This window comes from Podarcis bocagei (genome assembly GCF_964188305.1).
Source record: "Podarcis bocagei genome assembly, chromosome: 14".
NCBI lineage: Eukaryota > Metazoa > Chordata > Lepidosauria > Squamata > Lacertidae > Podarcis > Podarcis bocagei.
Window position 1 is genome coordinate 42,615,198 of NC_138139.1, and position 21,314 is coordinate 42,636,511.

At 46.0% G+C, this 21,314-nt stretch overlaps 2 protein-coding genes across 3 annotated transcripts in view; one reads left to right on the forward strand and one right to left on the reverse strand.

Annotated features, from left to right (window-relative positions):
- Positions 1-5,832, reverse strand: part of DCUN1D3 (defective in cullin neddylation 1 domain containing 3) — a 36,984-nt gene extending 31,152 nt beyond the window's left edge. Inside the window, exons 1-2 of one of the 2 annotated variants that reach the window (XM_081169719.1) lie at positions 5,716-5,832; positions 766-890 (exon numbers count right to left, since the gene is read on the reverse strand). The gene's annotated coding sequence lies outside the window, so the exon portion shown is untranslated. Of the gene's footprint in view, positions 1-765; positions 891-5,254; positions 5,544-5,715 lie in introns of those variants that run through there. The other variant, XM_081169720.1, reaches the window with a different exon arrangement.
- On the forward strand, positions 5,827-20,914 carry LYRM1 (LYR motif containing 1). The gene is made up of 4 exons (XM_081169802.1): positions 5,827-5,937; positions 16,728-16,886; positions 19,222-19,314; positions 20,581-20,914. Exons 2-4 carry the CDS (start codon positions 16,728-16,730, stop codon positions 20,695-20,697), a joined length of 369 nt encoding a protein of 122 aa, XP_081025928.1. The 5' UTR covers positions 5,827-5,937; the 3' UTR covers positions 20,698-20,914.
- Positions 20,915-21,314: the final 400 nt, after the last annotated feature.

Genomic DNA, 21,314 nt, shown 5'->3' on the forward strand with positions numbered 1-21,314 from the left:
TAGGACTTGCCGATCGCATGGTTGGCGGTTCGAATCCCCGCGGCGGGGTGCGCTCCCGTCGTTCGGTCCCAGCGCCTGCCAACCTAGCAGTTCGAAAGCAACCTTAAGTGCAAGTAGATAAATAGGGACCGCTTACCAGCGGGAAGGTAAACGGCGTTCCGTGTGCTGCACTGGCTCGCCAGATGCAGCTTGTCACGTGACCCGGAAGTGTCTGCGGACAGCGCTGGCTCCCGGCCTATAGAGTGAGATGAGCGCACAACCCTAGAGTCTGGCAAGACTGGCCTGTACGGGCAGGGGTACCTTTACCTTTACCTTTACTGTACACATTTAGGAAACTACCATGACATTTGAGGTGGAGATTGGTGGAGATGAGGAGGTGAGAGATGTGGGAAATTGAGGCGCAATACTATATGTCCTGTTATCACCAAGTGTGCAACTAGGGAGAGGGAATTCTTCTACTGTGAAAATCTTAAAACTTTTCTACAAATAAACAAAGGTGTTCTGGGGAGTGGGTGGGAATCCAGTGCAACTAATAGTATAACAGAGAGGTTTAAGAGTTTCCATTGGAACGAAGCTAACACAACCAGACTGTTAATCTACCAGCATCCAGCATTAACACTGCTTGATAGGAAGGACAACTTTTCATTCATTCTCCGAAGCTTCCTGACTTGCAATCACAACACAGCTAAGGGAGCATTTCCCCCTCTCCTCCCCACTACCTCCTAAGGCTGAGCAGCGCAGATCTTTACAGAAGCAGATACATACCCTGTTCTTCCTGGCAGGGTATTCCAAGGGTGCCTCTTCTCTTGCAGTGAGTGTATAGACCATGAGCCCAACAGCAGTGGTCACAAGTCTTCAAAACACGGCTGGGCATTCACGAAGTCCAGAACCTACGATTTCAAAATAGTTACTTTTATTTTTTGAAAAGGAGAGATAGTATAGGTTTTCAGTTACAGGTAAAAATCTGGAAAAGATGTCCTGTCCAATGGTTAAGATCCTAATCTTATCCACCCAACATTGATGGTACGCACCCACCCACCTTCCTTGTTGATTATTACCCTTCCATCCAGACTGTTAAAACTCTTGCCAGTTTTTAATGCATATCAGCAGTGAAGCATCCAAAACGGAATGCCTAGTTGCCATTTTGGGGCTTGATGGTTTGTAAGTCATGCTTTTCAATATGACCTTCTGGCTCCTGAAATTCATTCTGATTGTGCAGATAAAATAGATCAGGTACAATTCTACAAGATGTGTTGCTGGTGTGTGAAAACTGTCAAGATCCAAGGATCCCCAGACATGCAGCTCCAGATGGTGGAGATGTCAGGTGCCATTCTGACGCCCGGGCATCTTCACTTGGTCGCAAGTGGCCAATAGCCAGGTGCAAAACGCATTTGGCAACTTTTGAATGCTGCCTATGTGACAACTATATTACAATCAAAATTCTTACTACTATTGAAGGCTCAAAATATCAACATTTGTAAAGATAAAATAAAGGCAGCCTGTACATCTGATGCTACAGAGAACGCCTAAATCCACCCCATCACACATAACAGTGCTAAAATGTGATGTTTGTTGGGCCATGCTTTGGTCTTCATGCTAAAGCTTAAAGTGGGGCAGGGAGAAGCGTTAGCTTGGAGCATTGGAAATCTCATGGTCTCCAGAGCTTATTCAGATTCACTGGCCGGGTGGCATGAGGGGCTAGGGTTTTGCATATTTGATGTTAACCATTCAAACCAGAATTATTGCAGGAGTGAAACGTATCTGTCTCTCGCTAGTTGGCACCCAGCACATTTGTGGAAATGACCTACAAATTATGGTAATTACATGCAGCTAATATATGCAACTTGCTCTAGCCCTTGGGCTTGAGATACATTTCCAAAGCTACCACCCTTTCTTGAATGTTTGAAACAAATTGCTAAGCCCTCCATCACTGAAGTTGCTCAGTTGGGGATGGGAAGAAGGACTGGAATTAGATGCCTACTGGAAGAGCAAAGGTAGCCATGCTGACCCACTAAAAAAAAATCCAAATTCCAATATTAATGAAACTGGATAGAATACACCTCTATTAGAAAGGCCAACTGAGAGTCTGTGCTGTGCAAAAAGTGATCTGTGAGTCTTAAGGAAGATGAAGTTCTTCTTTAGGAGTTCAGTGCCATGAAGCTACCTAGTTGGCTGTCGGCTAGACAACAAATATCTAATACCTAACAGGGTTGCTGTGAGGAAAAAACAGGGAAGGTGGGAACCATGTGCACCAACTTCAGCTGTTTGAGGAAAGGTGGGATATAAGCACAGTAATACTAATAAAAATAGCATTTGGTAAGGCCACAGTCTCCCCACCTCTGCTCTGAGTAGCACAGAAAGGCAAATGAAAAAAGCAGAGCTTCCAGGAGCTTTAGAGGAAATTTGTGGTTCGAAAGTCTATTCAAAGAATTTAAGGGATAGGCATCCCACTGGAGTCCAAAGCCATTCTGGAAGAGACAGAGCATCAATTGTTTTGGCCAGATTGCCTGAAGTGTGCAAACATTCTTCTCAATGGTAGCCGTAAAAGGAAACAACTTCCAGTTAATGTTTGCTTAACCACTGCTTGCAACAATTGTTAGTCATTTGTCATTAACAAACACATTTCTATTACACTGCCACAAATTGGTTAACTTAACACTATGGCCTTGGCATCCTGTTACCACTGCGTGCATATTTAAATGTGTGTGTGGAGGGGTAAACCTGTGGCCCTCCAGCTGTTGTTGGACTACAACTCCCATCATCCTTGACTGTTGGTCATGCTGGCAGGAGCTGATGGGTGGGACTGCCCAACCATGGCTGGAAGAACATCTCTGATTTAAATGGATAATCCAAAATATTTTTTAAGAGCAGCACTTCATTATACTGGCAGTTCTCTTTCATTAAAAAAGACACCCTCAGAAATGCACACCTTAAGAGGATTTGCTGTTTAAGAAAGAAAGAAAGAAAGAAAGAAAGAAAGAAAGAAAGAAAGAAAGAAATCTAGTGGCTGCATTTAAATCTAAATTATAAGAGATATGTATTTTATGAACCTACTTGGCCACAACTTTTAGCTCAAAGGCCAGTATTTCAGAAACAAAGAAATACAAATTGTGCAAAACGAAGTATTTTAGGTTATTAGTATTAACTTTTTTAAAAAATGAATATTGTCACTTTATTTAAAAACACACCTCTGAACTCACTGCTCGCGTAAACACTAAACCCCCTTGGGGGCAGGGTGTTATGCTTTTTTAAAAAAAATCTACCTCCACACCCTTCAGATAGGAAGAGAAAATGAATAATGACTGGAAAAGCAAACCACACTGGAATGTGGCGTTTTGTTTGCACGTTTCCTACACAGCCAGTTAAAAAAAAGGGAACACATTTTCTACAGTTAGGGAAATCCCACTTCTCGTTTCACTAGCTACAAAGCACTTTCGTTGTTATCCCTTAATTCTTCAGAGAAAAAGACACCCAACTATCTCTTTGACAACCACTGCAAGCTCCTCCCCGAGACCTGGATCCTGTACCTGAGCCACAAAAAAAGAGTAAGTACCACAAAAAGATTGGGGAGCCCCCAAGCAGGACCCAAACCCAAGAGCGCTCTCCCTCCTGTGGTTTCAAAAGCATTACTGCAAGTAAGCAGAGCAAAGCCATCATGGCTAGTAGTCATCAAACAAAGGCGATAAAACATCTAAAAGCATATCTGGTACAGATGAAGACTAGGAAAGGTCTCTTACTTAATAAAAGACTTGTTGAAAGGGAAAAGGCAACAGAGACAGAGCTGTCACCCCAAAACCTCACCCTGTATGAAGGTGGCAATGAGAAATCTATACTACTAGGGCACCAGCGAAGTCAAGAACACTGAGTGCTCCACCCCATAAATTAAGTAATCCTCAGCATCTTAGAACAGAAGAAAAGATCTGCTAGTTCAGACCAAAGGCCCATCTAGTCCCGCATTTCATTCCTGGTGGTGATCACCTGGAATGTTTTGGGAAGCCCACAACCAGGGCACTGAGCCCTTTCCCAGGAAGACTTTGGTCACCCCTGAGGATGTGTGCAAGTCTTCTGAACACAATGGATCTCCTACTCATTTTCCCCTCACTTCCTCTCCTGTTTGTCTCATGTCTATTTCAGGATGCAAGCTCCTCAGGGCAGGGACCTGTCATACCTGTTTTTTTTTGTAAAGCAATTTTGTAAAGCAGTGTCATCTACATACATGATGTAGATGACACTAAAGAAATAAATAAGGGAACAGCCTCTTCAGCACTGAGGTATCAACAAGAGGTCATCTTTATCTGACCCTCAATTGTGGAAGCACCTCCAAAATGATGTATTATGACCACAGTCCAACAAATTGACTTCCTGAAGGAGGAGACAGGAGATTGGTGACCTTGCACTACTGGTGGTGGGGAAGGTGTCAGTGTGCCAGACTTTGGGGGCGTGGAGGGGAAGGGACTGACCCTTTCCCATTTTCCTCCTCTCACTTGGGGACATTCATTTGGAACAAGAAAAACCACACCCACGTTCCATGCTCACGATTAACACAGATTACAATATTTCACAGTATAGGGAGGTAGCGAAAGCGTGTTTGGGATGGATTTAAGCGTAGATGGAAGAATGACCGAAAAACATCAGTGTCAACTGCCTCTGCATATTAAATGATCTTTAATTTCTGAAAGGGGGAAGTGCCTCCTTCAAAAAGAAAAACCCAAAACCAATGACCACACATTCCAAACATTTATGAGAAAGTGGTGTGCGCATATGTGTTTAACCACAGTTTAACCATCCCACTCTGAGCACACCAGGATGGTTAAAATAGCAGCTTCCACCCTGCCACCACTTCAAGCCACATATTAAAAAGGTGCAGTCCCACACACTTACTTGGGAGTAAGCCCCTTTGAATTTGGGCAACCTGCCTTGAGAAAACTTGCCCAGGATTGGACCATGGGTGGATCCTTACCTTGTAGCCTAAAAAGGGGAAGGGGGAGTTCCCACCAAAAAACAAAACAAAACAAAACCACACAATTTTGTGAATAAGGGCGGGTTTAATACCACTCCAATCTAAATTCACCCTGGGACACAAAGTGGCAGTGACACCCTCCCATCCTCCTAGTCACACATCCTGGGGTGTGAAGCAAGCCTCTGAATTTACCAAGTAAAAATTCACCCAGATCAAGCGGGTCCTAACACCTAGCTAAAAGGAGGGGAAGCTTCCACAGACACAAAATCTGACTAGAGACTGCAACCAACTCACCTTCTGAGATAGGGGAGGAGGAGGAGGAGACACTTATATTTGGGTGGGGGTGTTGGGAGAGGTGGGAAGTCAGGGAAATTTACACGCCCCAAAGTTGGAATGAGGGGGGGATGGAAGACTCTCTCACCCCCTTCCTCCACTGTCCCTGCTTCCCTCATGGGGACTTTCAGGGGCCCCTCATGACCCACCCCAACCCCTCCAAGTGAACACGTATCCCCCCACCAGGGCTCCAAATCTTCCCTCTCTCCCCACCCCGAAGCCCCTTCTAACTCAGGGCAGTCCAAAGGGGGAAGAGAGACAGAGAGAGGGGGGCGAGCTGAGGACCTTGGCAGTTGCTCAAGGTGGGGGGGGGTCCCGTGTGTGAGGGAAGGGAGTGGGGGTGGGGGGTGGGGGAAACCGATGGGAGGCTCCCCAGCCCCATCCCGAAACGGACGGGAAGAGAGACAGCCCAATTCACTCACCCCTCCGCACCAGCTCCTTACAGCGGCCAGGGCTCCCACTCGGGCTCAGCCTCCCCTGCATCACTTCCGGGGGGCGGTGTCCGTTTGGGAGTCAGCTGGCGACGCGCTGACGCAGGGCGGCGCCCGCGCCGACGTGCCTGACGCCGCACGCCGTGAGGGCAAGAGGGGGCGCTAGACTCCCCTGCTCCTCCCCCCCCCCGTCGTCCTCCTCCTGCTTCTGAGGTAAGTAAGGGAGGAAAGCGGCGTCGGGTGAAACTATGCTAGGCGGGACGGTGGGGAAGAGAAGGGCGTTGCCTTCCTCAGGTAAGGGAAGGTTGGAGTGCTCACGGGGGGTGGGCGTGTCACGGGGGAGGTCAAGGGAAGCGTTTTGAAATGAGGTGTTGGTTGTGGGTGTGGCCTTCCGCACTCGCCACCCCCGCCCCCTTCGTATGTTGGTACAGCCCAGATGGTTTCTCGGGCTCCCTAGAGCGCTTGAGTTGTTCCTGCCCTCTCCTCTAGGGGGCGCCAAAGCGCCTTGGCCTGGCGCCAAAATGGCGTCGCCAATGTCAACCAAGAGAGGAAGAACCTGACCCCCTAAATGCACCCCTTTATAACGCCTTGACGCCTCAGTTGGGTCTCTTGGCAGTCAATCACACCAACTGCCATCTCCTCCCAGCGCTGTGCCATTGCTCGCCTGCTGAAGCTCCCATGACAACCTCATTTTCAGGGGGTGGGGCTTGCAGAAGCTCAAAGGCGGGGCCTTGAAAACCATGGGGCGGAGCCTGATGGAGCTTAGTTGTGATTGGGAGTTGATAGGACGCTGCTTGAGACCGTGTCAGTCCATTGGGAGTATAGTCCCCTAGGGTGAACCCCTAGCACATTGTCCACCACCATTCCTGAAAAGATGCAGATTTGCATTGCATTCATAGCTGTCAACGTTACCCTTTTTGTGGGAAATTCCCTTATTCCAGTGCCAATGCTTCCCACCGCTATCCCGGATTGTTAGATATCCCGTAGACTGTCCCCGGGACAGGTGAGGCTGCTGATCCCTTATTTTCAAATCTGAAAGTTGACAGCTATGAATGCATTTCTGTATTCTAATTTTTATTTATTATTTAATATGATTGATATGCCATTGGAGTTCCCATCAGAAAAGGTAAGGGCTCTGCTCCACCCTGCCACTGTACCCTGAAACTCAGGCTTTCCATGTAACATGCAGGTGAAGTCTACACTATATATGTAAAGCACAGTTACACCACTTATAACAGTTACAGCTTTTCCCCAGTCATGCGAAATGTAGTTTGTTAAAAGTGATGGGGATTGCACCTCTGTGAGGTCAGCACCCTTTGCAAACTACACTTCCCGGAATGCTTTGGGAGTAGCCATTTTGAATGGATGCCGGGTTAGTTTCTGTTGCCCCATGACACCATCTCGTGTTCAACACCACCACCCATAAGTCATAGGTAGATAGGGCGTTAGCCACGAATGGGGAAACTTTGGAGTCTCCAGCTGTTGCTGGGAGCCAACAGCTTTCACCCCCAACCATTGGGCATGCTGGCTGGGACTCTTTTGAGTTGGATTCCAACATCTGTAGAGCCACAGTTGCCCCACCGATGGTGTTAGCTGATGGGAAAGTTAAACCAAATTATATTCAAGCCAGCAGTTAAAACATCAGTGACAACTGAGCAAAGCTGAAGCCTGCAAAAGAAACCCAGGAACCCACAAACGTAAGGGAAGCCTTTGTTTTAAAATGTGAGCCTACCCTTGAAAGCAATAAGCGAAACTGAAATAAGGAGAGGAGCAAGAGCAGCACTTTATGTGTGTATGTGGCTTTCCAACTGCAACCCAGAAACCCTCAGCATTACTGGCGTGTCTCCTGAATGGGTTTAGTTGATCTGAGTCAAAGCAATGTGTCGAGTTACAGCTCGGCATCCAGGGAAAAATCAGTCTCACACCAAGATAGGTTCCGAAATATGGCTGCTCCTAGGGCTATGGCAGCTCCTCGGGCTAATGCAGCACAGCTTTTATTGTGTGAAAATCAGAAAGATACAAGCCAAGTAAGGATACAAAAAATACAAGTCAAGCAATTTGTTCTAGCCAGCAGATAAAGACCTTGGTACTAGACCATGCGAGCGATCAGGCCATGCTACGTTAGCCAATCATATGGGACAGCACGAGCTGTTCACGCGCTATTCATGCTCCAAGGATGCTTCTAGCTATGAGATCACCCTGTAACAATAAGAACTTTGCTCATGCTCTCATGTACAAGCAATCATTTTCCCACATGTCCCCTTTTCTTATTTATATTATTAGAGGAAAAGAGGGACCATTAGTCCAAATCGTACACTTCATTGCCTAAGCGTCTACACTTTGCAACATAAATTCCTCTTGTAACCCCTGTGGTGGGCCGTAGTCGGTACCACCATGCAGTGCATTGGGAAATCAAAGAGGGTATGCATTGAATGCAACAACACACCATAATGAAGCCAACAATACATGCAATTACAATCAATAATGTTTTTCTTAACCATAATCCATTAGGCAACCAAGAAAACAACCACTCCCATGGATCAAAACCTTCAGGTGGATTTTAAAGGATTATGAGCTATCATTTGTTCCATATAATCAATAGTAGCAGAGATATTGGTCGATTGATCGGTTATATACATACAGCAATGAGAATGAATTAAGGCACAAATTCCACCTTTAGAGGCAAGGATTACATCTAAAGCATAATGATGTTGAAGAACTACATTTCTTATTTCTGATATTTCTTTGTTAATCATTTTTAAAGCCAAAATGGTGGAATTGAACAAATTTTCTGTCCAGTTTGCCAATTTATGCAAATCACGGTAATTCATGGCTGCACCTAAAGAAGGCAGAAGAGACCTAGAAATAGTTGTCCCTGTATATTGAGAAATAGGTGATTGTACTTCCCTTCTGTTGCGCAAACGGACCGCTGGGAGCTTATCTATTTTATACACCAAGGGTACTACTATTCCTAACGTGCAGGTACCAGAAAAGGCAGAGGTTATTTCTTTGTAGGCTTATCACTCACAGTGGTAATATTAAAAAAAATAAGAAGATCCATTAATGTACTCATATGTCCAATTACAATATGGATAATGACCTAAAAATTTTTTGCTATTATGATTAAAACGAAAACAATAAGGAGCTATTTCTGCAAGCAACAAAACACAGGCGATAAACTTATACGATTGTCCTTCATATTATTGCTAATCTTATATGAAGCATTTACAGGAATGCTAGAATACCATCACCAAAAAAAGGCTGAAAGCTTTGAGAAGCTTTTTAAAATCATTTTTCTCAGCAGCTAAAAAGCACTAGCGAAGCATATTCTTTTCGCTTCAAGCATATTCCACTTGCTGTAACTAAAAAGATTGCAACAAGGTCGAGAATAGAGCCCATTGTCTTCTCAGGCCATGTTAAAGAACCACATTGCAACCCGCTCTCTGTCCGGGAACCATGCCAAAGCACAAAAATGAAACAACTGGAACACACTGAAATTCCCTCACCCCCTCCCTTGCCAAGAGTCCACAATAGTTCCAAGACAGCCCTCTGTACATGCTCAGGGGAACACATCATAAGGCAGGACTCCTGAGGGAGGAGAAAAAAGGAAGAGATCTAGGGGGGTAAAATCCAAGTGATGCCAATCCAGCGAGGGCATCCTTCAAAGCCAGGCTCACTTCCCAAACAAGAGGCAGCAAAACTGTAATGATGTTTGGTGGTTGAAGTGGCTTCCCAGGGAAAAGGGGGGCCAATGCAGTAGGGATGAAGATGGCCTTTCAACGTGCCAGGAAACACTGGAACAGCTGTGGAAGGTGACTTTATCCATTGCAGAGGAGACTGTGATCTTGTCTGCTGGATCCTTATGTCCTTTAAGGGCAGAAAATAGTGGAGACAAAGTAGAGGTGGGCAAGTCCAAATAACTCTTTATCCGATTCAGCTGTCCAAGAATTTGTTGTAAATCCACCAGTTTAACATGATCAGGGAACTGTAGTTGAGGCGTAACTGGAAAGGCTGCAGATGCTGTCAGCTTGTGTCCCAGGTACGTAATAGGTAAGGTCCGCTGGATTTTTTCTTTAGCCACTGTCAATCCAACAGGTTGTAGCCTTTGCAGGAATTTGGGACACGGCGGAGGACCAAGCCGTGGCTAGCAGGCCGTGGCTAGCAGTGCCCACTGACTGGCAGGCTTTAAGGATATCAGCAATGGCTATACTTGATGTTGTCATTAGAAGGCGCAGCGCTTGCTTACAGTCCTCATTTGCAAGCTGGCGTACAGTCAGTTCTTGTGCTGCCAGGTCCTGAACTTGCCGCTTGAAGGTATTGTACAAGCGATCAACAAATTGTCCATAGGGCTTTGCAGGGCCCTGTCTGATGCTTCCCAATAGGCCACTTCGCTCATTCTTGTCATCAGGGACAGAGGCCAAAGTGTCTTGGGCAGCAGATGTAGTGGCCTCCCAATACTGAGGTTGGAGAGTTAGCTGTTGGGCAGCAGTAAGAAAATTGCCTCCTCCCGTTAACCCATCGAGGACATCAGCTTGGGTTAACATGACGGGGGCTGGGGGTGGGGCGGCACCAGCAGCGGCAGCGGCCAAAGCAGCCTGATGATTAGCCAATGCAGCATTATTAAGATTATTCCGAATCCCATCAACACGACGTTGGCAGGCCCAGTGCCAAGCTTGTATAAACAAAATCATTTGATGAGGCTGCATTACAGTGCGGGCCAACAGCTTAACATCCTCTGGTATCAAATTTTGTTGAAAAATAGTGCCAAACAAGCCCAGGGTGTAAGGAGATTGTAAACCATTGTCCTTGACAGAGGAATGCAGTTCCTTTATGAATCTCAAATCAAACTGTTCGTGCCGGGCTGGGCCTCCCCCTGGCGCGGCAGGAGCAAGCACAGGGAAGAGATTAGGAGTTGTACAGTCAAAACCCAACAATGGGGCAGCGGCACGGAGAGATTCTTGGAGAGGAGTAGTATTAGCGGTGCCAGAGGCCTTGGGCGTAGGAGTTGGAAGGGTGGGGGGTGCTGAATGCGAAGATTCTTGGAGAGGAGTAGTAACGGGAGGTGCAGGAAGTGAAGAATGCGGAGAATGCAGGGGAGGGAGGACAGGAGAAGCCGAAGGGAAAATGTCCGGCGGTTTTTTAGGAGGTAGGTTTGAGGCAGGCAAAACAGGAGCCTGGAGGGCGGGCGAAGAAGCTGTCGCAGCAGCCAGAAGAATGTTTGAAGGAGTTAAGCACGACATAGCTTTGTAGACGTTACTCCAGGCATGCAAAACCTTGACATCAATTTGTGGATGATTTTGAAAGAAGTGTCCAATTTTTTTCCAATCATCTAACTGCCAATTTCCGTCCTGGGGAAACCACGGGCAGTGAGTGTCCAGGGCTATTATAAGGGACTTAAGGTCAGCTTTCCGAACAGCAAGGTTGTTACTGGCCAAAAGGAATTTAAGGTCTTTATAAAAATTTTTCTGTGGTGCAGAGAGAGATTTTCCCATGATTGCAAAGTTGCAAAAAGAGCAGGGAGCACTTACCGAGGGATCCTTAGGAGGATGAGGGAGGCGCCTTTTTGCCCTGTCCGGGCGGAGATAAGTGCTGATAAGTCCGTAACGTAGTCCAGAATCACATTCACACGGGAGCTCTCACCAGGGATCCACTACGTGGATGAACGACGTGTCTGCAGCCCTTGTGGGGCGAGGTGAGAGCTGAACGTTGTAAAACAGCATGAAATCCGAAAGAAATCACACGGGAGCACTCACCAGGGATCCACTACGTGGATGAACGACGTGTTGGTGAGTGCTGAATAATGAAAAACAGGCAGTCACACGGGAGCACTCACCAGGGATCCACTACGTGGATGAACGACGTGTTGGTGAGTGCTGAAAAACAACGTGAAGTCCGAAGGCAGTCACACGGGGCACCAAATGTCGAGTTACAGCTCGGCATCCAGGGAAAAATCAGTCTCACACCAAGATAGGTTCCGAAATATGGCTGCTCCTAGGGCTATGGCAGCTCCTCGGGCTAATGCAGCACAGCTTTTATTGTGTGAAAATCAGAAAGATACAAGCCAAGTAAGGATACAAAAAATACAAGTCAAGCAATTTGTTCTAGCCAGCAGATAAAGACCTTGGTACTAGACCATGCGAGCGATCAGGCCATGCTACGTTAGCCAATCATATGGGACAGCACGAGCTGTTCACGCGCTATTCATGCTCCAAGGATGCTTCTAGCTATGAGATCACCCTGTAACAATAAGAACTTTGCTCATGCTCTCATGTACAAGCAATCATTTTCCCACAGCAATGGGAGGTAGGAAGGAACTGGTCATATCATGGGCAAGCGTAATTTGTGGGGAATAATTAGTTTCATTAATATTTAGATCCATTGTTTTATTTTGGCCTTGGCCCAGTACTTGATAATTTCTATTATTTTCTGAGTGCTTAGTCACCTTTGCCAAAAGGCCAAAAATGAATAAGAAGTGCAAATCCGTTATTTTGCTCCGGATTTGGGTTGTATATTTTTGGATGCCTCATTCTTATAATGAGTGCAGAGATAGCTGAGAATGTCATTTGTCGTGCGAAAGAAAAAATAAATAAAAGAAGAGTTCCAGGAAAAGACTTTATACATGCTGCTGAGACTTATAAGGTGAAATTAAATTGCTGGGCTACAACGCTGACCGAATTCTACATGTATTGATGTTTTGGGGGAATTTCCTAGGAGGTGGGAAACAGTTGTCTGATTGCATTTTTAAAAATGGAATAAGGCAAATCTTGTCCCATTAGTCTTCATCAGAACATTCTTTTTATTTTATATAACAAAATTTATATAATTGATTGCAGTAGAACCTCAAAGCAGTTTACATACAGAACAAAATACTAAAATTATCATTAAATACAATTAAAAGTGGGTATCAAAGACATTCAAAAGCAGCTGCAAGCTAAAAAAAAAGGGTAAAAACATCGATTTCTGTATGTCGATAAGCTTGCCTAAACAAAGATGTTTTAAGGCGGCACTGAGAAGAGTCCAGCAAAGGCATTTGCTTGATGTTAACAGGCAAGGAATTCCCAAATATAGGAGCTGCCACAGTAAAAGTTTCATTTCTTATGAGTGTGGAACAAATATTATGTGGCACCTCTAGCAGTGCCAATTCCGCAGATCGAAGCGGCCGAGTGGGCATACCGAGTGGGTAAGGCGACACCACAAGTGCAAAGTATAAGAGGCTGAGGAGTTCTAAACTTTCTTTTTTTAATTATGTCACCAAATAGGAGAGAGAATAACGTTTGAAAAAAACAAGGAAATGTGCCTATGATCCTTCTCTCTCTCAATTCCACCCCATGGTTGGTAACGTTACTATCCAAATTGCCTTTGGTTTCAGGTCATCCGTGTGCATTTTTTCCTGACAGAGCAGATCTTGGATGTATTCGAAGCAATGAAAGGATTTCTCTAGAAAAGAGCTTGAGTCAGTGTTTTCCTTCTGAAACTAGGAAATGCAGTGAAGGGCAGGTAGAAGTCCTTGCAAGATCATTGGCGGCTCCTGAGCAGGTCCATCTCTCGCTCCTCTGAACCGCCCAGTGCTAAGAATTGCTGCTTTTTATATTTATTTTTTAACGATGGGTCCGTCTAGTTCAGTATCCAGCTTCTGACTATGGCTAACCAGACCGTTTCTAAAAGATTGGCTATTTTGTTTATTGAAAACCACCCCCTCTCTACTGTTCAGGGAGGAAAAAAGACTCCCCAAGTGAGGACTTGAACCCAGGTTCTCCAGCCATAGCATAATACATTCACCACCACATTGAGTTTCAGAATCACAGCTGCCAATGCACAGGAACGAATCAGGGACCTTTAGATATTGGCTGCATTCGCATCTAATAGTAAGCCATAAACCAGAGATGGGGAGCCTCAGGCCCGTGAGGCAAATGTGGTCCTCCAGGCATCAACCCCACATGACAAGAAGGGCTGCAACCCAGTGGTAGAGGATCTTCTCTGCGTATCGAAGATCCCAGGTTCAGTTCTCAGCATCACCCAGTAGGGCTGGGAGAGAACCCTCTCTGTAACCTTGGAATGCCGCTGCCAGTCTGCGCCAACACTGCTGAGCTAGGTAGAACCAAGACTCAGTTTAAGGCAGCTTCCTAAAATACCCAACTTCAAACAAAAGATCAGAGCAGTGCCTTGCTAACCGGCTTGCAACCTCTTCAGCAGCTGCAGCCCTAATCCCGTTCCCCTTTTGCTCAAATCCCAGCGCACTAGTTGAAACAGAAGCTTGCCCGAGTATCTTGCACAAAGAGGGGGGCGTTTGAAATGCCCACCTGCTCCTGGCATCGTTAAACCAGATGAGCTGTTGTCGCAGGGGGGGAAATGAATCCTGTTCATGCCAAACGACTTGATAGTTTAATGCGTAACTGTGCACTGGAAAGAAGGTGATCTTCTCAGCCAAGCAAAGAATCCTCCTTCGTTCCCCTTCTCTTCAATGTCATGGGGGGCGAAGCATGCCAGCTGTTCATTCTTCCTACTAGGAAATCTGCTGAATGTCCACCACAGCGGCAGGCCTGTTGGCTTTCTTCGCTCGTGTTTTACCCCAGGGTTGAATTTGACCCACTGACTTTTCTGTTGTTGCTGCAGCTTAAATGTGCGGAGCCGTGAATGATGATCTGTCACCGCTCCCAGCTGCAGAGCAATTGTGGGCCATCACTTCAGCTAAGTGTTATAATTTAGCTCTTAAGACAGCGAAATGGGGACTCCCGACACCGGCCGTTCTTGGAAAGGCGCCCGAGAGTGGCGTTAAGCAGGCGCCGAGAACAAAGGCCAGAACGTCCCCTGCTGATGTGATTCCTCCGCAGGAAGGTAGAACAGTTGCTTTGTATCCAGAAGGTCCCAGATTCAACCCCCAACATCTCCATATGGGGCTGGACGAAAAACCAAAGGTTCTCCAGATCTGGCCTGCACTTGGTGAGAACAGTGCTAAACTAGATGAGCCAATGAGTCTGATTCAGTATAAGCCAGCCTCCTGTGTTCCTGTGCACACATGGATGAGTGGTATTGAGAGGCAGACAGCGCGAGACCTCCTACCCCCAGAGGGGTCTTAGAAATGGGTTTCCTTTCTGAAGCTTTCTGAGCTCAAATTAGGAAGCTGCTGTGCCTTTAGTGTACAGTTGTGGGGAACTGTCAGCCTTCCAGATTTTCCTGAACTCCAAATGCCATCAGCCATCAAGCATGGCTCAAGGCCAGGGATCATGGGAGTTATAGTTCAACAAGATCTGGAGGACCAAAGGTCTGCACACCTGAGCATTGCTGAGGATTTTTGTGCAGCAGGGATGGGGGCCCTGTGGCTCTCCAAATGAAGGAGCTGGCTATGTTGAGCCTGGAATGAGGAGACAGAGAGGAGATCTGATAGCCATCTTCAGATATCTCAAGGGCTGTCCCATGGAAGATGAAGCAAGCTTGTTTCCTCCTGCTCTGTAAGGTAGGATTCAAACCAGTGGATTCAAGTTACAAGAAAGGAGATTCCGACTAAACATAAGGAAGAACTTTCTGAGAGTAAGAGCTGCTCAGCAGTGGAACGGTCTCCCTTGGAAGGTTGTGGACTCTCCTTCCTTGGAGGTTGGCTGGCCATATGCCATGGATGCTTTAGCTGAGATTCCTGCATTGCAGGAGGTTGGACTAGATGGCGCTTGGGGTCTCTTCCAACTCTACAATTCTATGTTTATATGATTCAAAGGTTGTTGGACTCCAACTGCCATTAGCCCCAACAATTTTGGCCAGTGGACAGGGAGGGCGAGAGTGGTAACTCAACATCATGTGGAGGGCCACAGGTTCCCCAGATGTTGCTACAACTTGCATCATCCCTGGCCACTGGCCATGCTTACTGGGGCTGATGGGAGTTGCAGTTCAGCAATATCTGGAGGGCCAAAAGTTACCCATCCTTGTTCCAGAGTGCTGAACAGTGGCCAAGTGCCCAGTCCAGCTCCAAAACAGAAAACGTCGTATTCACGGTGATGCTGTGGTCCCTTCATTGGAGGAGAGGTTTAAATCTGGTTTGCCCAATAACTGCACCAGCCAAATCCAGTCCCCTAATCCCCTGTTGTGGGACAGGCAATCTGGCTTGGCCGGTTTCTGAGCCGTTCTGAAAGACCACCATTTTCCTTCAGTCTCCCAAAGCCTAGTTAAACATTTGCCATCTGTTCCTTGAGAAATGATAATAGGTCGCCTTTGCTGAGAACAGTTAAGAAAGGGAGTATTGTGCCCATCTTGTTGAGAATCGCTGTCTGGATTCACAGACAACGAAAACTTAGTCTTGAGTTCACAGAAACCTCCGGCATTAAAAGACCAGAAACCCTGAACAACAGACAAGCTTCTGTTCTGAGACCTAGGTTGGATCTGCATTCATCGTCCTTGAGTCAAATGTGTTCGTGTTTTAAATGGATCGCTGGCTTGGATCCAACATGCCCTTTGACATACCCTCAAACATTTCTCCGACAAAAATATGGACGTCCTAATTTTACTATTTATACCCTACCCATCTGACTGGGTTGTCCCAGCCACTCTGGGCAGCTTCCAACATATATAAAAACGTAATAAAACATTAAACATTAAGAAAAACTTCCCTATACAGGGCTGCCTTCAGATGGCTCAGGGATCTGATAATTCCATAGCTTCCCAACATTTCTTTACTGAAAATAGAGACGTCCTAAGGAAAAACAGGACATTCCGGTGTCAAATCAGAAACCGTGGCGGCGTCTGTAAATCCGGGACTGTTGCTGGAAAATAGGGACACTTGGAGGGTCTGGGATTCCCACCTCCTTCCCCCAAGTTGGTACACGGAAAGTAAATGTTCTCTGTCATTGGCAGATGATAGTAGTTTTCTGTCTTTTCTGGTTCTTTGTGCTCAGCTAAGAGCCATTAAAATATTTGAAAACTAATTAAGGAGTATGTGAAAACGTCCCATCTGTTTGGAGGCCTCCTCCCACCCCCACAAGCATAAATGTTGGTGGGTCTGTTCCCTGTTTCTCTAGATGACGCCCGTCACCCGTCAAGAAGTTCTTGGCCTTTATCGCAAGATATTTCGCATTGCCAGAAAATGGCAATCGGCATCCGGCCAGATGGAAGAGACCATCAAAGAAAAACAGTACATTATAAATGAAGCAAAAACGTTATTCCTAAAGAATAAAAATGTGAGTGTTTGTCTTGCTGAATATTTATGGGTTTTGAGTTGGCATCGAAGATGGCAGGAGGACTGGCTTCTTCCCGCTCTGTCCCAGCTGACAGGGCAAATGTTCTTTGTATGCAGACGGTTGCTTCTTTTTAGACCAGACTGTGATCATCATCGGGTTTCCCCATGGAAGAAACAAATCCAGGATCTATTATGAAACTAATGAAGCTTAAGCTTCAGGGTCCCTAATCTTGGAGGGGATGCAGAAGCAACTGTAGTAAAAAATTTGGGGTCTATTAGACCCAATTTGAGTTGCAATCCCAAAGCAATCCCAAAGTCAGCAGCACAGATGTTGTAAAGGTGTGGTGATCTGTGATCTGTTAAGATAGCAGTGGTTACCCAGACCTTGTTATCACTGGTGAAGGGGCTCCCATGACAGTTCAAGCTTCAGGGGGCCCCAAATGTACGTCTGCCAATGAGCAAATCATAGGTCGGGGTAGGGTAACTTTTTCAGCCCAAGGGCCACATTTCCTTCTGGGCAGCCTCCCAGGGGCCACATGCTGCTGGTGGGTGGGGCCATATGCAGAAGGGGGCAGAGTACATAGCTGCCAACTTTTCCCTTTTCTTGCGAGGAATCCTATTCGGAATAAGGGAATTTCCCTTAAAAAAAGGGAAACATTGACAGCTATGGCTGAGTAACAAATGTGCATCTCACCTTTGTAGAATAAGCTAGTTTCTGCACCGGCTCAGACATCCCTCTCTTCCTTCCATCCAGATGTAAATCCTACTGAGGTGGCGTACAAAAAAACTCTGACCTGTTGTTGTTTTTAAACAACAGCAACAAAAACCACATACCCACCCACAACAATACCAGCATTTGAAAAGCAATCGGGATCCTTCCCACAGAGCAGTTCCTGGTTAAATGGCCTTAGCACAGGGCACAACCCAGTTGTAGGTCCTGAAGGACTAGCTGAAGATCAGTGTGGTGAAATACCACCGTAATGGGCTGTAATCTGATACAACTGTGTCGAATCGTAGAGTTGTAAGGGACCCCGAGGGACATCTAGTCCAACCCCCCGCAATGCAGGAAATCTCAGCACTGTCCTCCATCCAATTTGAAACCCTGTCAATTTGAAATCTCATCCAGTTTGAAACCAGACCAGACCCTGCTTTTCTTTGCAAACCTGCTAGCAGTTTTATTGCTGCACAAAGACAAAAGCCTGTGGTTTTTAGCCCCCTAAGAGTTTAGTAGCCTGTGTTGGCTGTAGAGGTGGGAGAGGCTAGTCCAGACAGGGAGCCTCTTAGCAGGCTAGTTACAAAAAATGCCTTCTGCCAGGCAGGCTGGCTAAACGGGGGTTCCATCCCTGCTCCAACCAGCCTCTTGGATTTCCATCTGTGGAGGAAGAGGCTTTCCTTTCTTCAGCTGCTGCTACAACTCTGATCAGCCCCAGCAAGCACGGCCGATTCAGCCATGTTCAGCAATGTCTGGAAGGCCAAAGTTACCCCACACCAGCTCTGTGCATAGCATAGCAAGAGGTGGACTGTAGTGACCCATTCTTCCTTTGCCAGCCTGCTCATTCACTTGCATGGAATTCCTGTTCGACTATGACTACCAGGCGAAGGCTCAAATGTAAAGCATGCGAGTTCTGTTTTAAGAATTCCTCCTTTGGAATGTTTGGGAGACAAAAAACCCCATGGCTTTGCTTTCCTGAACTGTGAGCGATATATATTTTTATCAAAAGTAGACCTACAATTTAATTAAAAGACAGCACAGTCCAAACGGGTAGGCGTGAAAAGAGCTCAAATTAGACACTCTGTGGGAGAACAAAGAGCTGCTCTGAGTTAAATTTGGAATCAATCAAAGGGCTGCTCAGAACCCAATCCAGAGAAGAGATATGGGTACCTCACATTTAAGAACGCTCTTTGATCCCATTGATTTCAATGGCACAAATTTCCTTCCGAGTGTGCTGTGTGGCCTTGATCAGCAGCGGACGTTGAACGATGCTAAAATTTGGCACCCCAACCTCTCCTGATCCGTTCTGCAGCATTGTTTCGGCACCCCCTGCAGGCCGACGCCCAGTGCTACCGCAGCAGTCCTGCTAGTCTAAAACCGCCTCTGCCTTGATACTTGGCCCAGTAGAGGCTGGTCTGTTAAGGTGAATGGGGCATTGCCCACCAACCTCAGCCTCAACCTCAGATTCTATTTTTTAATAAATAGAATCAATAGAATGTCCTTGCCTGGGCTAGTGGGAGAGGGAGGGGGGAACCCTGCAAGGTGATTTTTGAGATGGCTAATTTCTACATGGATTCACAGCTTTCTATTTTGATTTCTGTTTTGTCTTATGTTGTTTGAGAAGTTAACAGATCCGAAGCTGATTAAACAATGTATAGACGAATGCACAGCGAGGATAGAAATAGGACTTCACTATCACATCCCATATCCAAGGCCTGTAAGTAGAAATCCACCTGATGTGAATATCTTGGCCCCATTACTCCATAGAATTCCACATGTTCTAGACAGAAGCTACTGAATCATCCCATTTGCTTCTCCAGGAACAATCCTACAATTACTGCTTAGCACATGAGTCAGATTGAATCAGGAGTATATCTTCAAAGATGTCTCCCACATCTGCAAGAGTCATTAAAATGATGTCTTTTAGTAACACAAGTTGCTTGGAGAATCAGGATGTTGGCTTGATATTTAATTACCATGTAGCACCGATTCTCAAATTTTTAGACTTCAAATGATATTAATTATCAGCCCACAGACAGTCACAAAGACAGTTCCTTCTGTCAGCATTCAGTTCTTTTTGCAAGTGGGGGTCCAATATGGCAGTAATCCATTTGTTTTCCCCCTGCCCATACAGTGTTTACCATGATTTTACTCCCCAGATCTCAGAACCTAGGCTGAATTGATAAACCACATTTTTGAGATCGGCTGGGAAATCAGAGACCACAGCCAGAAATTGGATTGCAAACCCTCATTTGGCAGAATGTTTGAATTGACAAACCATGATTACATCCATTGTTGTGCTTCCAGAGGCCATTGGCTCAGAGACATGAGCACGGAGCGAACAGAAAACAAAAGCAGACCCACAGCTCTAAATTATGGTTTGCCTGTACCTTTGGAAGCTCACTTCATGGTTTGGGTTCTGAACGGTGGTCAGTGGAAACCATGGTTCAGCACAATATCTGAACTGAACCTCTGGTCTTATTTCAGTGTAACAGTAAATGGTGAAAATACTAATCTTGGTCAGTTGGTTCCTTCTCACCCTTTCTGGAGCAAGGGGTGGGAAAGGAACCCTGGCTTAGCATTAAATCTGAAGGAGATATACTGGTTTGTTTGCTCCCAAAGCCAAAGTTAGCTTACTTACTGATCATGATTTCTTAGAGCAAAATCACTAATGATCTCTGGTTTGGAAACCAAACTGTTTCCTCCACACACTAGGAAGGAGGAGATAAATGGTCCAGAAATGCATGTCCATGGTAAACATTAGCTATGGTTCAACCTAAGGTGTGAAAAGATGGACCATGGCATGCCTTTATGGGGACAGAAACTGGGATGTGACTCCACTTCTTCCAGGCCCACATGCAACACCCCCTTCATTGGGCTATGGCAGGGGGTGGAACTGGTTGCATGTGCGTCTGTTTTCTGATTTTTTGCAGTTTCCAAACGTTTGGGTTTTTTAAAATTATTTTCTCCTTGCTTCTCATAGACTCATCTGCCTCCCATGGGTCTCGCCCAGCAGCCCGGCCGTACTTTTCGACATCAAGAGAAGCTGAGGAAGCTTTCCAAGCCAATCTACTTGAAATCCCATGATGAAATTTCATAATCAAGACTGTTGCCTGTGTCATCCCGGACTGCTTGGCAGATTCCTTTCATGTATAAATGAAACTGGTGTGGTTTGCACTTGCTGTCATCGCCCTCAAGGCCAGGGGCCCACTTGATCCTGAGAAGGCGATGAGTAAGGATACAATCAAACGGTCTTGTATTTATTAAGAGTCAGCAGATGACTCACCAATAAAAGTCAGATGATTTATGATAGGAAAGGCAAAGTGTGATGCGTCTTGCATTGTAGAAGGATATAGCACCATGCAGAAAGGGTCAATAAGCTTCTGAAACCTAAAATATTGTTTTTCAAAGACTACAGCAGCATGGTGTGGCAAGTAGAAAACACCTCTAGTAGACAACAGAATGGTCTAGTTTGGGCAATATTTTCCCCGGCCTTTTTGCACATGGCTGAGGAGTGAGATTGTGCCTTCCATTCCTACCCACTGGCGGCCCTAGTCTCTCTCTACATCCTCATGCAGAGCCGTAACTTGTGCATAAAATCCATCGCATGGAGGCCTAGCCAGTGGGAGATCCTGGCATGTTTCATGTGCGCCTATTGGGAAGTAGATGTCAGCCCACAAGCACTCTTTCAGCATGTTACCCGCCCAACTCATTTTA